Below are 14,786 nucleotides of genomic sequence, written 5' to 3' on the forward strand. Positions count from 1 at the left end.
CAAATGGAAACAAAAATAGACTCGATCATGAATCTTTCTATCAAAACGACATAGAAAGACTTTAAGATCTTAACACTGAAGATTGTAAAAACGAGCTCAACGATTAAAACTAACGGCGCACACGGAAAATTAATCTAATGATAATTAACTCACGAAGAATTGTTTAATTAATGATTTTCAATTTTTAACTTTCACTGATGACAACTCTAACTTGTTTTCACTCGTTTCAATTTTTCCTTGCACCCGGTTGGAAGAATATTTATAATAAGCTGAACTAAACAACGCAGCCTTCTATTGCCACAACAAATCCACAAATTAATAGCATGACTAAGAAAGAAAGTCCCACGGTAACCAAACCGGATTAAACCCAGATTAAAATTCGATGAATTATTCTTTTGATAGCCACTTTCATTTTTTATTAAAACCAAATAAAACACAAAAAAATGTCAAAACACAAATCCAAAACGAATATGTTCTTCTTCTACTTTTGAGAAAAATCTACTTTTAAGAAAAGCTCACAACCAAAACAAAAGAGATAAAAACACGTATTGAAAATTTAACAAAAGTTTGAACATATTAAGAGACTCTGCACAAAGACCATAAAATATAGCCCACTCCTGGCCTCACCAACCAGAGAAACGTCCCGAGCATGCTCTATAGCTGGCCTAACCCACACGCTACAACCACGCTTTGTGAACCACACTCTAATTTTGCCGAGAGTTGCTCTAGGGCGAGCGACGCTTTAAAATAACCAAACTAAAATGAAAAACGCTTTCGCGACAACAATTAATAATAAGTCATAAAAAATTTAACTATCAAGATGTAAATATTTAAATGCAGTATGTGAAGATTTCTTAGAGCCCAAGAAACGAGCAGCAAAAAAGATGACAACCCGACAACATTCCAACTCTGGAATGGCAAATCTATTTGGTTTGCTGCCAAAGTCACTACCCTCGAAAGATTTTAAGTATTGAACCAGAGCAATGGCCATCTCGATGTTGATCTCACATACCGATCCTAGTCACTTGGCACTTCACACAGAAAATTTGAACTTTACCCTGCACGTAGTCTTGCTCTAAAGTTAATGAAATCGATACATCATTGCATCGATCAGAAGTCTTGACACAATCACCAGAGACTACCCACGATCAACGAGACCTATCTTGAAACACGAACAAAACAGTCTTCTTAGATCTACACAAACCTCTACATCTTTCCTCTCTCCAAGAAATCACTGCTCAAAACTTCTAAAGAAAACGATAACACCCGTCCTTCACTAGAATAAACAATTAAAAACTAAAAACTCTCTAAGCCCCGGATGGGTGGAACCATTTTTAAACTAGTATTTATAAACCAATTATATTATTGATAAATTACCTCTGTAAAATATTACTAACTAACCAATCATATTCCATCTCTAACCTTGACACTGATTTGTAAGTACCGAAACTACTTGCAGTTTCAGCACTAGAACAATTTGAATAAATCCTAGAATACAGTTATTCTCCTTCTGGACCAACTCCAAAATCTAACTCGCGAAAACCAGTATACACTAGATCTATTGAGACTAGGAGATATAAGAGTAAGATTAAGTTTGGTATTAGACTAAGAAGTTGCACGAATCTATCCGGCCAAAAATAAGATAGCGTGACGAACAGACAGTGTACCTTATCTGAAATTACTCTATAAAAAAAAACACAATGAAATTTATCAAAAAATAGTCAAAAACTATTACAAAGACAGATTAATCAATCACAAAAAATTTTACGATTAACACCAGCTAGAAACCTAAAAATTAGAACGAATGTCTTAATGCCAAATTTTGTAACACAAAAAGGAATACCTAAAAAAATTACAACCAATCCGAAAAAAGAACATTCAGATTATTGACAAACCCACTGATGTAACATACAAACTTATTGATTCAAATAAAAAGGAAATAGTTCAACAAAGAAACAATCTTTTACCATATTACCCTAAGGAACACGCTCTTTGCGAACTAACACTGTTACACTCCTTTACAGGACTAAAGGTTGTCCACGAGAACTCAGACAATAAACATCGCCAAATACATGATATAAATTATTCAACACAATTATTAAAACCGAACAACAAAAAAATTAAAAATTCCCAACCAAAATTTCAAATTTCAAATAACAAAGTAAAAATCAAAAACTAGAAGGAAGAATTTTATCAATAGAAGCAAACAAAATCTCAACAATGAAAATCATGACGACTCCAAAATCAACCACGGAAAGATTACAGAACATTCATTCAACAACCTAAAAATTTAACGAAAGTTGAATTTCAAAAACCCTCTCAAGTTAATTAATTATTTTGAACATTTTAAAACGCATCAAATTTTTCTTCTCTTTTCTATATTTCTTGTTGACACTCTTGAATACTTGAATAGCTAGTTCAACTTTAGCCAATCAGAAATTAATTAAACCTCACCCCATTCTGACACCACTTCTTTAACCGACACTTCGCTCACTTCAAACATATATGAAACTATAACTTAAAGACCTCCAGGTCATAATAAAGCAACGCGCTCATATTTGCTAATTGAAATAAACAAAATCTAAATGTTACAACCCTCCGCTATCAACCAGTAAAAAAGTCAACAATAGTGTTTCAACGTACACTCCAAATTTCCCTCAAGGAAAAATATTAAATTTGCCTAAAGTAAAAATCCAAAATGATCCTTTAGCCTAAAGTAGACTTAACGCCTGAATATCCTAATCAACCAAAAAATTAAAAAAAAACTAGGAAGCTCATTCCTAGACCTTCAGACTTCCCCTCACCAGAAAGTGCCTATATTCAACCCACTTGTCAAAAGTCAATAAAAACTCCGACCACACTCAATTTTTGACTCGGAAAAAAAATAATTCGACAAGACAAAATATTTCTCAAATGTTTCTCTCTCAGTCACTTCAACTCCTCAAAATAATAGTTTCAAATTTTTTTTCAATACTATTAATCTTTTTTCAACTCTGCATAATTTTATAATAGAAACCTTTGAAATACCTTCTCTCCTTCTGGTATTTTTTTGTAGTTTTTTCGTATTTTTTCATTCCCTCACAAAAGCCTATCTCAACTTCTCAAAAACCTTTGACCACCTCCTCGGGTACGATAATTCAGCAACTATCTAATTCTTAAGGCATTTGTTCAACAAGAAAGGCATCCTTCTTCTTTTAGTAATTTTTGTCACGTTTCTAGTTTTCCTAATTTTGACATTATGTAAATGTATAAAACAAGCAATAATCACCTTTGTACTAGCAACAATCCTTTTGATCATTTTCATAGAAAAATATTATAAGCAACATAGACTTTAATTACAACAAAAAAAAGTTTTTACAAAATTGCTAATCAACAACCAACACATCGATCCCCACCGACTACGACATCTCAGCAACTTCCGGCAACACCAACGTCTAGTCAAACAATTCAACCCCAATCATCAACACGCGTTCCATTTCAAGAAATTCTCTACACATTTGAAGAAGACACGCGTTACTATCAGAGCCTTTAATACCCTTAGCTCGCCATGCACCTTTAAGCGAACCACAATACGAACCAACATACAATATCTATCCTTCTCTCCAACGAGACCTTAATAGAACAAGACATCCTAGTCAAAACCAAAATTATAAATCTACAATAGAAAGACAAATCATCCGTTCAAGACGAAATAGAAACTTTACAACTCCCAGAGCTCATTTTATTAAACCCACATCACCAACCCCAAATCCTTTGGACCTTTGCAGTAAAACAATTTAAAGTACCCCTCCACCATTACAAACTATTTCACAACAAAACAATCCAAACATACCACCGGACTATTTAGGATCAACCCCCACATCCGAACAAATTCGTGAAAACTCTTTAACCCCCCAATTTCAACACAACGTCTCCTACATTGGATGACACAAGCTTTCACTCAAGGTGAGCCAAACTTGGTAAAGAACCCTATAGATATCTCATCCGATACATCCTTGTCCCTACCAGAAACCTTATCTTTACCTTCAACTCCTTCAACAATAAATCAAACTCCAACAACAACATTTCCACTGAATTTCCTTACAAATGCAGATGATAGATATAGAGAACTTTTAACCAACAATATACATCTACGATCAGATTGGAATACATTCGTAGCACCCCTCTCCCTAATTTGGTCAACATCCTGATTGCAACACGTTACATAATTGGGCCACAGGTTGCAATTCAGACACGATATTCACAAAGACATACAAGAACACAATATACAAATCCTTACACAAGACAATTTAACACTTAAATTTGAAAAAACAGTGAAATTAAATAAATTAGTAACTCACACTCTCTACATAGCTCCAATAAATATAACAGCTCAATCTTTACCTCCCCCGTTTATCACAACAGAAATTATCTTTTAATACGATAGATATACAAAAAAGACACATGGATACATAACATTCTATAACCCATATTCGAGACTATCCTACACATGTATCTTTTAATAATTTTTTTTCTACAAACCCTCTCTCCACTAGTTCTTTTAGAACCAACATCCCATCAAAGTCCTTCCCCTCGAAGAGGACCACAAGATTTATTAGTCACACATTATGACTGTGAAGAAAATGAACAAAAACACTACATAAATACGCCATAAACCAAGTAACTCAAAGCGAATTCGAAGCACAAAAAATAGGAAAAAAGAAACGAATATAGTAGCGCCACTTTATTCGAAAGCCCGAACTAAAAACTTAACAGCATACAAATTCACAGCAACATTTTCAGAGAAAAAAGTACATTGTTCCCAAGTCCCAAATGCAAACAAAAATAGACTCGATCACGAATCTTTCTATCAAAACAACATAGAAAGACTTTATGAAGATTGTAAAAACGAGCTCAACGATTAAAACTAACGGCGCACACGGACATTTAATGTAATGACAATTAACTCACAAAGAATTGTTTAAATAATGATTTTCAATTTTTAACTTTCACTGATGACAACTCTAACTTGTTTTCACTCGTTTCAAACTTTCCTTGCACCCGGTTGGAAGAATTTTTTTAATAAGCTGAACTAAACAACGCAGCCTTTTATTGCCACAACAAAACCACAAACTAATAGCATGACTAAGAAAAAAAGTCCCACGGTAACCAAACCGGATTAAACCCAGATTAAAACTCGATGAATTATTCTTTTGATAGCCACTTTCAATTTTTATTAAAACCAAATAAAACACAAAAAAGTCAAACCACAAATCCAAAACAAATATATTCTTCTTCTACTTTTGAGAAAAATCTACTTTTAAGAAAAGCTTACAACCGAAACAAAAGAGATAAAAACACGTATTGAAAATTTAACAAAAGTTTGAACATTTTAAGAGACTCTGCACAAAGACCATAAAATATAGCCCACTCCTGGCCTCACCAACCAGAGAAACGTCCCGCGCATGCTCTATAGCTGGCCTAACCCACACGCTACAACCACGTTTTGTGACCCACACTCTAATTTTGCCGAGAGTTGCTCTAGGGCGAGCGACGCTTTAAAATAACCAAACTAAAATGAAAAACGCTTTTGCGATAACAATTAATAATAAGTCATAAAAAACTTAACTATCAAGATGTAAATATATAAATGCAGTATGTGAAGATTTCTTAGAGCCCAAGAAACGAGCAGCAAAAAAGATGACAACCCGACAACATTCCAACTCTGGAATGGCAAATCTATTTGGTTTGCTGCCAAAGTCTCGCTCTAAAGTTAATGAAATCGATACATCATTGCATCGATCAGAAGTCTTGACACAATCACCAGAGACTACCCACGATCAACGAGACCTATCTTGAAACACGAACAAAACAGTCTTCTTAGATCTACACAAACAACTACATCTTTCCTCTCTCCAAGAAATCACTGCTCAAAACTTCTAACGAAAACGATATCACCCGTCCTTCACTAGAATAAACAATTAAAAACTAAAAACTCTCTAAGCCCCGGATGGGTGGAACCAGTTTTAAACTAGTATTTATAAACCAATTATATTATTGATAAATTACCTCTGTAAAATATTACTAACTAACCAATCATATTCCATCTCTAACCTTGACACTGATTTGTAAGTACCGAAACTACTTGCAGTTTCAGCACTAGAACAATTTGAATAAATCCTAGAATACAGTTATTCTCCTTCTGGACCAACTCCAAAATCTAACTCGCGAAAACCAGTATACACTAGATCTATTGAGACTAGGAGATATAAGAGTAAGATTAAGTTTGGTATTAGACTAAGAAGTTGCACGAATCTATCCGGCCAAAAATAAGATAGCGTGACGAACAGACAGTGTACCTTATCTGAAATTACTCTATGAGTACAGGCCAAAGGTCATAACTCCATAACTAATTCTTTCCCATTACAAAAGGAGGAAGATTTGTTACAAGGTACAAAGTTCGTGTGCTTAGCCTTTGAATTTGTTCTTTATAGGGTTTCAACTCTATACTAGGTAAGGTCCATAGAGGGGGGAATAATTAACAAGATCAGACTTTCACTCCCAAGCTGCCGATACCCTAAATGGATTACTAAGAGACCTAAAATTAAAATAAGACTGCCTGCTCGTACATCAGAGCGAAGCCCTGAATGTTCCGACTGCCCCTTAATCCATATCGAATAGACTTTTGGGGGGGGGGGGAAATGTTGGAAAACTATAAATTTTGGAAAAGATTATATCATGTGTTAAAATTTGAGTCGTAAAAAATTAATGGGACCGACTAGTTAGCCTCAATTCAATTTGGAACAATTTTGTTGTGCATGGATTTATATTTATACCATTTCGCGTTATACCTTCATGATCATGGATAAAATCTTGACAGTGCATAAATTAGTCCAGAGCATGGCCAAATTGTCAATTTTCAAACTCTTAGAACTTTGCAAAAAATGATCAAAGCCAAATTATTTTTTAAAATTTGATTTCAAGAAGTCAATATCTTCTATGGGGCATAAAATTTTTTATTAAAAACTTTTATTTCGATCAATAAAACTTGATTAAAAAGCCATAACAAGCATAAATATTCCGTTTTCTTCGAAAGTCAAAACAAATAATTAAAATACCGAAAAAAGCAAAATTTTAGAAAAATTAAAGAAATACCCAAAAACCAGTGCTTTGTGCTCTAATAATAGCGGTTGCATCAGGGGCGATCTATGATTTTCTCGAGGAGGGGCAGATTTTCAAAAAAATTTCGAAAATTTTGTCGATCTTCTTTTTTAGGTGGACCAAATTGATTATCCGAGCTCTCCCAAAGCAGTGAAAAGACAATGTTTTGGCCCAAAAATTTCGGCAAAATTAAAAAAAAAACATCCAAAAAAGGCGTTTTTAGGCACTTTTTGGTACATTTTGATTTAAAAAAAAAAAACGTTTTTTTTTTCGGTGCGCCTGTAGAAAAATTGTAGGATACTTCACCATGATGAATATCTCAAAATAGTACAAAGGAAGGACCCTTTGGCTCGGCGGGGGGTCGAATCTCTGAAGGGAAGCGCCCCCCCCCCCCCCCTTATTGTACTATACTGAAGGGTTCTTTCGCCTTCAAATGAGCTGCCCAACTTTGCATTGTATGCTTGACACTTATATCATGTTTCAGACTGCGAGTGAAGTCCAAATGTCTCATGTTCCTCGAGTACTTTCCATTCGACCGACAGCTGTGCGAACTGGAAATTTCGAGCTGTAAGTTCTTTCATCATCAGTTTTCCATTCAACACGGGCTTATGTGGCAACTAAAAGTTTGCGTATCAAAAACCAAAGACTTTTTTTGCGAAAAAGTATTTGTTTGTTAAGGCGATCCTAGCACTATTTATCCGTTTCATTTAAATTTCGCCTTTTTTGAGTACTGTGATAAGTTACAGGAGTTCGTGAAGTGATCTGACACAGTCAAGGTTCTGACGATCAAATCCGTCTAAAAAGCCTCAACTAAAACTTCTAAGTTTTAGAAAAATCAAATTGTCAAATTTTGTTCATTTTAGTCAGTTACGATAATCAAGATATAGTGTTCAAGTGGGCTGAGGACCCCCTGGAGTTCAACGAGAACCTAGTCCTCTCCGAATTTGACTTCCTCGAGCACCGATTCGTAGTGCGACTCTTCAAAATCCCCAGCAGTGAGTAACTTTGCAATTATGCAATTAATCTGTTTTTTCAAATACTGTCGTTAGTGTTTGAAGCTTTAAATGCACCTCAAGCAGGGGCAGATCTAGGATTTTCTCGAGGGGAGAGGCGATTTTGATGAGAACTTTCCAAAAATTTTCGAAAATTTTTTCGACCTTTTTTAGATCGTCCAAATTGGTTTTCGTCCAAATTGGCAAAAATTTGAAAAACAGGTCAAAAAGGCGTTTTAGGCGTTTTTTGGAAAATTTTGACCAAAAAATTGCGTTCAACCACCCCCCCCCCCTTCCTAAATCCGCCCCTGTCCTCAAAAATATCAGTGATGACCTCTCAAACTTATGAAAACAAAACTTAGATTTATCCCGCACTGGATTTTTATGGATAATAGTCAGTTGTTTTAGATTTTCGTTGTCACGTTGTCAGTCTCTATGAAACTCAAAAATAATCGATTATAATCGATTAAAATAGATTTGATAATTTTTCGTAAACTATTCACAGTGCAGCATATTCAAAACTTAAAGTTACTTTTGACTTGAGACACGTTACATCGGATCAGATAAAACGCGTTTTAACTTCGACTTAGAAAATAGTTATAATCTTGTTTTTTGAATTTTTTGGTTGATGTCCTTTGTTCTGTTAGCATATGAAATCGCCACTATTGCCATCCCTACATTTGCAACCCCCACCACACAATTACACCCCACCCCCTTCCGTCACGTTTAAACAGGCGTTGTGGAAATGAGAAGACTTAGATTTCGAGTAGTTTGTGAGTAGTGTAGTTTCTGAACAGTTTACAAAAAAAATGTTATAATCCATTGTAATCAGTTACATTGGAATTTAAATGATTTGAATGGATGGATTGTGCTTTCGCGAAAGACCACTTAGATTTTACTTACACGACTCAAATTTAACAAAGAGGCAAAACGGAGCTTCGCAACACTTGCGCTGCTATTAGAAAATGGCATTAAAAGATATTGATAGCAAATAAGACATGAACCAAAGCCGTTGAACTGAAAAAAAAAATCAATTTATTAATATGAAAAGTCTGATTTGGTAAATTTCAAATTACAGAACAATGGATGTACCTGTTTGATATTTAAAATTGGATGTACCTGTTTGATATTTTCATATTATTTTACTGATGCGGTTAGAATTCTTTAGTTTGAATTTCTTAAAGCCCAAATTTTTAGCTGTTTCCCTTCTAAAATTAGTAATTATCCGATATTGAACGTGAGATACAAATTACCCGTTCTTACAAATGAGCTGAACTCAAAAAAAATTGAACAGGGTAGTGGCTTTTTCCCGCAACCTGGTCTTTTCTTCAAACTCGTGACTGCGAAGCCATTTAAAGCGCAAGCGATCCATTAACCTGCTTTTTAAATTAGTTTCCATACCCCAGATTTGCCAGGGCAGTTTTCGGGAGCAGTGACCAATAATGCAAAACTTTGGAAAACGGCAAAATTTCACAAACTGGACGTCTCTAAGGATATAACTTGTTTTTTCAATGAAGGAGCCACCATTTCTGCAGATAAAAGTTTTGCACGCGGTTAATTTGATTGAAATTCAATCTCAGATGTGGTAAGATGGTTTTTAAGAACAAATAGCAAAAATTCCAAGAAACCGTCACAAAAACAACCAGTTTTGACTTTTTCAAATGTTGAACTCTTTTTTGCAAAAATTAGAGCGTACTGGTTTATGCAGTGAAGAAGTCCACAAGTTTTTTTGATTGCCCTAATAATCAGAGGTTTGGCAGAGTAGTTTTTGCTACGAAAGATCAAAAATCAAAAGTTCTAAAATATCAAAAACTTCGAACTTTTCGGAAGCGCAAAATATTTTGTGTACATAAACTTGGTTTTAGCTTTTTAAGCAGAAAAAATTTCCATAAATAGATTGCTTGGTTTAACTGAAAATCTATATTTTCAGAGGCTCTTTTTTGAGACAAAACAGGCTTGCAAAAAAAAGTCGAACAATCAAAATTTTGACATTTCTGAGGGCCATAACTATTTTTGTATGAAAATTGGGCGTGACCGCTTATGCAGGGGAGTTTCTTGCAATCTGGCTTCCGCTTGAGCACAAAATCTCAGGTTTGGGAGGCAAGTTCTCGAGCAAATGAAGTTTCTAACAAATTGGGTCAACAAGTCTTTCCGCACAATTTTTTGTAGAAAGTGATATAGTAGAAAAAGACTAGAGGTTAAGCAGGCAGACCAGAAAGTGGAGGTTTTTTCATTGGAATTCTTTTTCTTTGAGAATCAATAATGCAGTTTTCTTAGAAAAATAAAAATATTAAAAAAATTAAAATTTTCCGAAGCGTTTTTTAAAAACCTCATACCTTTCATAGTACCTGTTTTTTTTAATCAAAAAGTGAATCGAATCAAAAATTAAAAACCTCATTTTTGGAACGAAACTGCTCAAAAAGCAAACTGGATATGCAAATTGTTTTTGAAAAAAGGAAAATCAGCAGACAGAAATTAAGACAAAAACCACAAATCCGAAAAAAAAAATCAAAGGATTTTAATACTTATAAAGGAAAACAGTAAACACTACTTCACTTGAAGTAAGAAGAAGTTTTATTTGAAATTTCAACAAGTTGAGCATAACCGCAGAATTGAGCTTGTCAGCAAAAGGTGCAAGAAAAGTTGTCTACGGGAAAAAAAGTCTTGTTATCGATTACAAGTCACTTGCTATCGCAAGTGCAATAAATTAAAAATTTGATATCAGCCTAAAACTCATAGTTTGTTAATAGTTCATGAAGTGAACCAAAACCTAATCCAGACCAGTTAAAGGGTAGTTTGAACTACCAGGGCTTCACCCTTATACCAGCAGTCGTGTTTATTCTTTATTGTATTAAGAGTACTGCAAGATAAATGCAAAATAAGTTACAGCTGATGTTTAAATAACAAATTGGCTCAGAACCTCAAAAAAAATTCAAGTTTGATAAATTTTCAAAAAATGCTAAAAATTAATTTTAAAAGGCCAAAGGGAGCCAATAAGAACTGCCACGACTATATATGCACAATTAGTTGTTTACTAGCACACCAATAGTTCGAAAAAGCTCGTTTAGAAAATAGAAAGCACCATTGTTTATTTGTTTATGATAATGCAAAAAATTTATTGACAAAATATTAGTTTTAAAAATCCACAGACATTTTTCTAGAAAAATCTTTGAAAAAGTGAAAAAAGTTCAATCATTTTCTAAATGTCGTCCCAAAATAGTGCAAACGACATCCCAAAGCAAAAAAAAATAGCTAATTTTTTCAGAGAAGAAATTTGTTTGTGCAGTGGAAACCAAGTAGGAAACCAAAACAAAAAAGAGCAAAAATTTGAATTTTCTTAACAATTGAAAATTTCCAATTTGCAAAAATTACTCAAAATGGCGTGACTTAGAGCACTGATCGGAATCATTTTCAGAAATTACGTTACCAAAGGCGCACATTCGTTCCTTGTCCTTTGAGTTAGGTACAAACAAAACTATTAAATGTTTCAATGATGTTGTTAGACAGAATGATGACGCGGAAATATTGTATCTTTCAATTTGACAGCGCTTGCTGGTTGCAAAAACAAACAAATTTAGGTTTGTTTTTCGGTTATTTTTCATTTTTGTTGCTTTTTTATTGGGAGTGAAGGGAGAAGCCAAGGAAACCTAAGCCTCATAATTGCCAATTTAACCAACCCAGAAAATTTTTTCTCATTGAGATTTTTTGGAAAAAAAAGAACAATTCTTCGATCAATTTTTTGCTCATTGCTCGAAGTTTTTGCTCTTTTTGCTTGTTTGTTCTAACTTTGCCTCAAAAGCAAAAACAATGGGAAGGCTTTTCCATAAACTCCAAAAATTTGGTTTCCTTGAGGTTCAAGTTTATAGTGAAAGGGATTTTAAATGATATTTCAATCGAGTTAATTTGTGCTAACAGGATTGGCTTGGAAAAAAAACAACAAAATCTAAAAATTTTTCCAGCTTCGACTATCGGAACGTATTACTTTAACTGCTAGCTTAAAGTACTTGTGGTCAATAAAAAGTGTTCCGATTTTCAAAGAAAGTGACGGAGTTCTTGTGCTCAAGATGTTTTTTCTCTCCAGACAAATTTTGACTGTTTAACTAACAATTTTGGCAGAATTTTTAAAATCATTTGAACGGCATTGTTACCCTGCGCTAAAATTCAAAAAGTTATTTTACCTGTAAACACTTTTCGTAAAAATACAGGGATTCAAACATTGCCTAATTAGCCAATTTTGGACAATAAATGCAAGATATATTTCGTGCTGTTAACTCGTAACTGGAGATTTAAACCGTATTTGAAATGAAATATTAAAATAAGCGAAAATTAAAAAATTATAGTCTATTCAAAATACGCGAATATGTCATTTTGCAATTTCACAGCGTGTGGGGGGATGAGTAAGGAAAGTATAATTTTTTCTGTATTTTTTTTTCATTTTTTTTTTTGCATTTTCCATCAATTTTTTCAAGTGAACACTATTTCATAGACCTTAAAAAGTAGTCAAAACATTTAAGATTTCACCCTGACAAAACGTCTTATTCTGTTTCCAAAATCATTTTGAGTCTTTCACATAAAGCAGTTTTTTTACAAGTCATTTAGGGATAGGCAGAAATTGTTGTTGCTGATCTGAAATGCACCTGCAAAAAGTGTTTTGAAAGCTTATTATTCCGACTTTCAGAATTGGTGCTTGGGGTGTTTTTTTTCTAGGTAAATTTCAACTTTTTAACTGGCCATTTTTGACGGGATTTTTCAACTTTTGAAAAGGTGCTTTTGTCCTGTGCTCAAACATAAAAATATTTCTTACGTGATCTTTTTTTGTAAAGTTATGGGGTTTACAGTTATGGGGGCTATGGGGGTGCGTTTGATACATTTCGCCCTATTAACGCCTTAGCGAGGACTGAATTATCCAAGTTGAATTGAGGCATGCTATTTGGACCATTTGACACTTTGCTTACCTACAAAACCTTTTACTTTAGGTATGTATTTTACATAGTGAGTTAGAACTGGAGTGTATAACTCATAGAGTAATTTCGGATAGGGTACACCGTCTGCTCGTCACGCTATCTTATTTTCGGCCGGATAGATTCGTGCAACTTCTTAGTCTAATACCGATCCTAATCTTACTCTTATACTATCTAGTCTCAGGTTGTTTAACTAGTCTCTGCTAGGCTCAATAGATCTAGGGTATACTGGTTTATTGCGGCTGCTGAAGTGCTCGGGAGAGTCCAACTAATTTCTAAGTTAAATTCAAATCTCTCTGGTGCTGAAATTACAAGTAACTTCAGCACTTACAAATAAGTGGGTTGTTAGTTAGATGGATCATGATTGGTTAATATTAAATACTTTACATTGGTAAAACATTTAATTTATCCAATCATAAAATATAGTTTAGATCAGGTTCCACCCATCCGGGGTTTACAGAGTTTTTTAGAACAGTTCTTCTGTAATTCAAGGGTGGATGATGGACGTTGGTATTTGGCGAACATCATAATTTTCTTCCGCTTCTTCTTGTGACAACGACTGAGTCTCTGCAACAAAATCAATTCTGATTTCAGAATGGTTGGCTATGTCAGGTTTTTCTGTTCTTCGGGGAGAACTTCTTTTGTGTCTGATCTAGCTTGGGAATGGCGTGGAGATTGTGCGTGGAGGGGATGCCTGGTTACTCGGATCTGTACGTATACTTGAACATCGAGGTGGTCATTGGTCTAGTTCAATGAAGTCCTTTTCTGCGAAGTCAAGTCGTACTCTAAATCCTTTGAGTTGTGATTGTGAGCGGCATATCGATTGTAGTTGGTCATTCTCTCTCGAGTGTAGTGGGGTCGTTTTGTCTTTTGATGTTCGTCCTTGGTGTTGTATTCTGATCTATATATTGCATCATGTGATTTTACATTTAATAAAACTTTTATTAGTTTAATATTTTTTAATAATGATTTTAGTTAGTTGTTTTCACAAAAGCTTTTTGTTTTAGTTCGGTTATTTTGAAGAGTTACTCACCCTTGAGTAGCTCTTATTAAAAATAAAGGTGTGGTCACAAAGCGTGGATGTAGCGCGGTGGGTTAGGCCGGCTATAGAGCATGCTCAGGACGTCCTTTCCTGGTGGGTTAGGCCAGGAGTGGGAGTATGATTTCATGCGGTGTTTGTGAGGGGTCCTGTTATGTGACAACGTTTTATGTTGGGTTTGTTGTGGTTTTACTTATGTCTTGTTGGTTATGTACTTTTTCCAAAAAGCAAATTGTTTGTGGTATGGGTTTGTCTTTCGACTTTTTTGTGTTTTATTATTTCTTTCTAAGACTTTGTAATAGTCTTCAAAAGAATAAATTATCCAGTTTTAAACTGGGTTAATCCGGTTTGGGTACCGTTGGTTTCCTTTTCTTAGTCATGCTGTTATTCTATGATTTGTGGTATTTAGTAAGCTGCGTTGGTTAGTTTTGTTTAGTATGTGATTCCTTTCCAACCGGGTTAAAGGAAAGTTTGAAACATGTTATTATATGTTAGAGTTGTTGAGTGTGAAAACTTGAAACTGAAATTCATTATTTTAAACAATTCTTCGTGGGCGAGCTGTGCGAGTGTGGATAGAATTTCTGTGCAAATGAATGAAAATATGAAAAGGTTAGTACTGCAATTGCATTTTATTAATTTACTGCATAGAATTTG

At 34.4% G+C, this 14,786-nt stretch overlaps 1 protein-coding gene across 1 annotated transcript in view; it reads left to right on the forward strand.

Moving 5' to 3' along the window:
- The window catches only part of LOC134842644 (gamma-aminobutyric acid receptor subunit alpha-6-like), a 97,107-nt gene that overhangs the window by 51,959 nt on the left and 30,362 nt on the right, over positions 1-14,786 (forward strand). Inside the window, exons 6-7 of the mRNA XM_063859080.1 lie at positions 7,625-7,707; positions 8,004-8,135. Of these exons, the coding sequence (XP_063715150.1) occupies positions 7,625-7,707; positions 8,004-8,135 (215 nt within the window). The remainder of the gene's footprint in view (positions 1-7,624; positions 7,708-8,003; positions 8,136-14,786) is intronic.

The sequence above is a fragment of the Symsagittifera roscoffensis genome, chromosome 3 (assembly GCF_963678635.1).
Source record: "Symsagittifera roscoffensis chromosome 3, txSymRosc1.1, whole genome shotgun sequence".
In the NCBI taxonomy this organism is placed as follows: Eukaryota; Metazoa; Xenacoelomorpha; order Acoela; family Convolutidae; genus Symsagittifera; species Symsagittifera roscoffensis.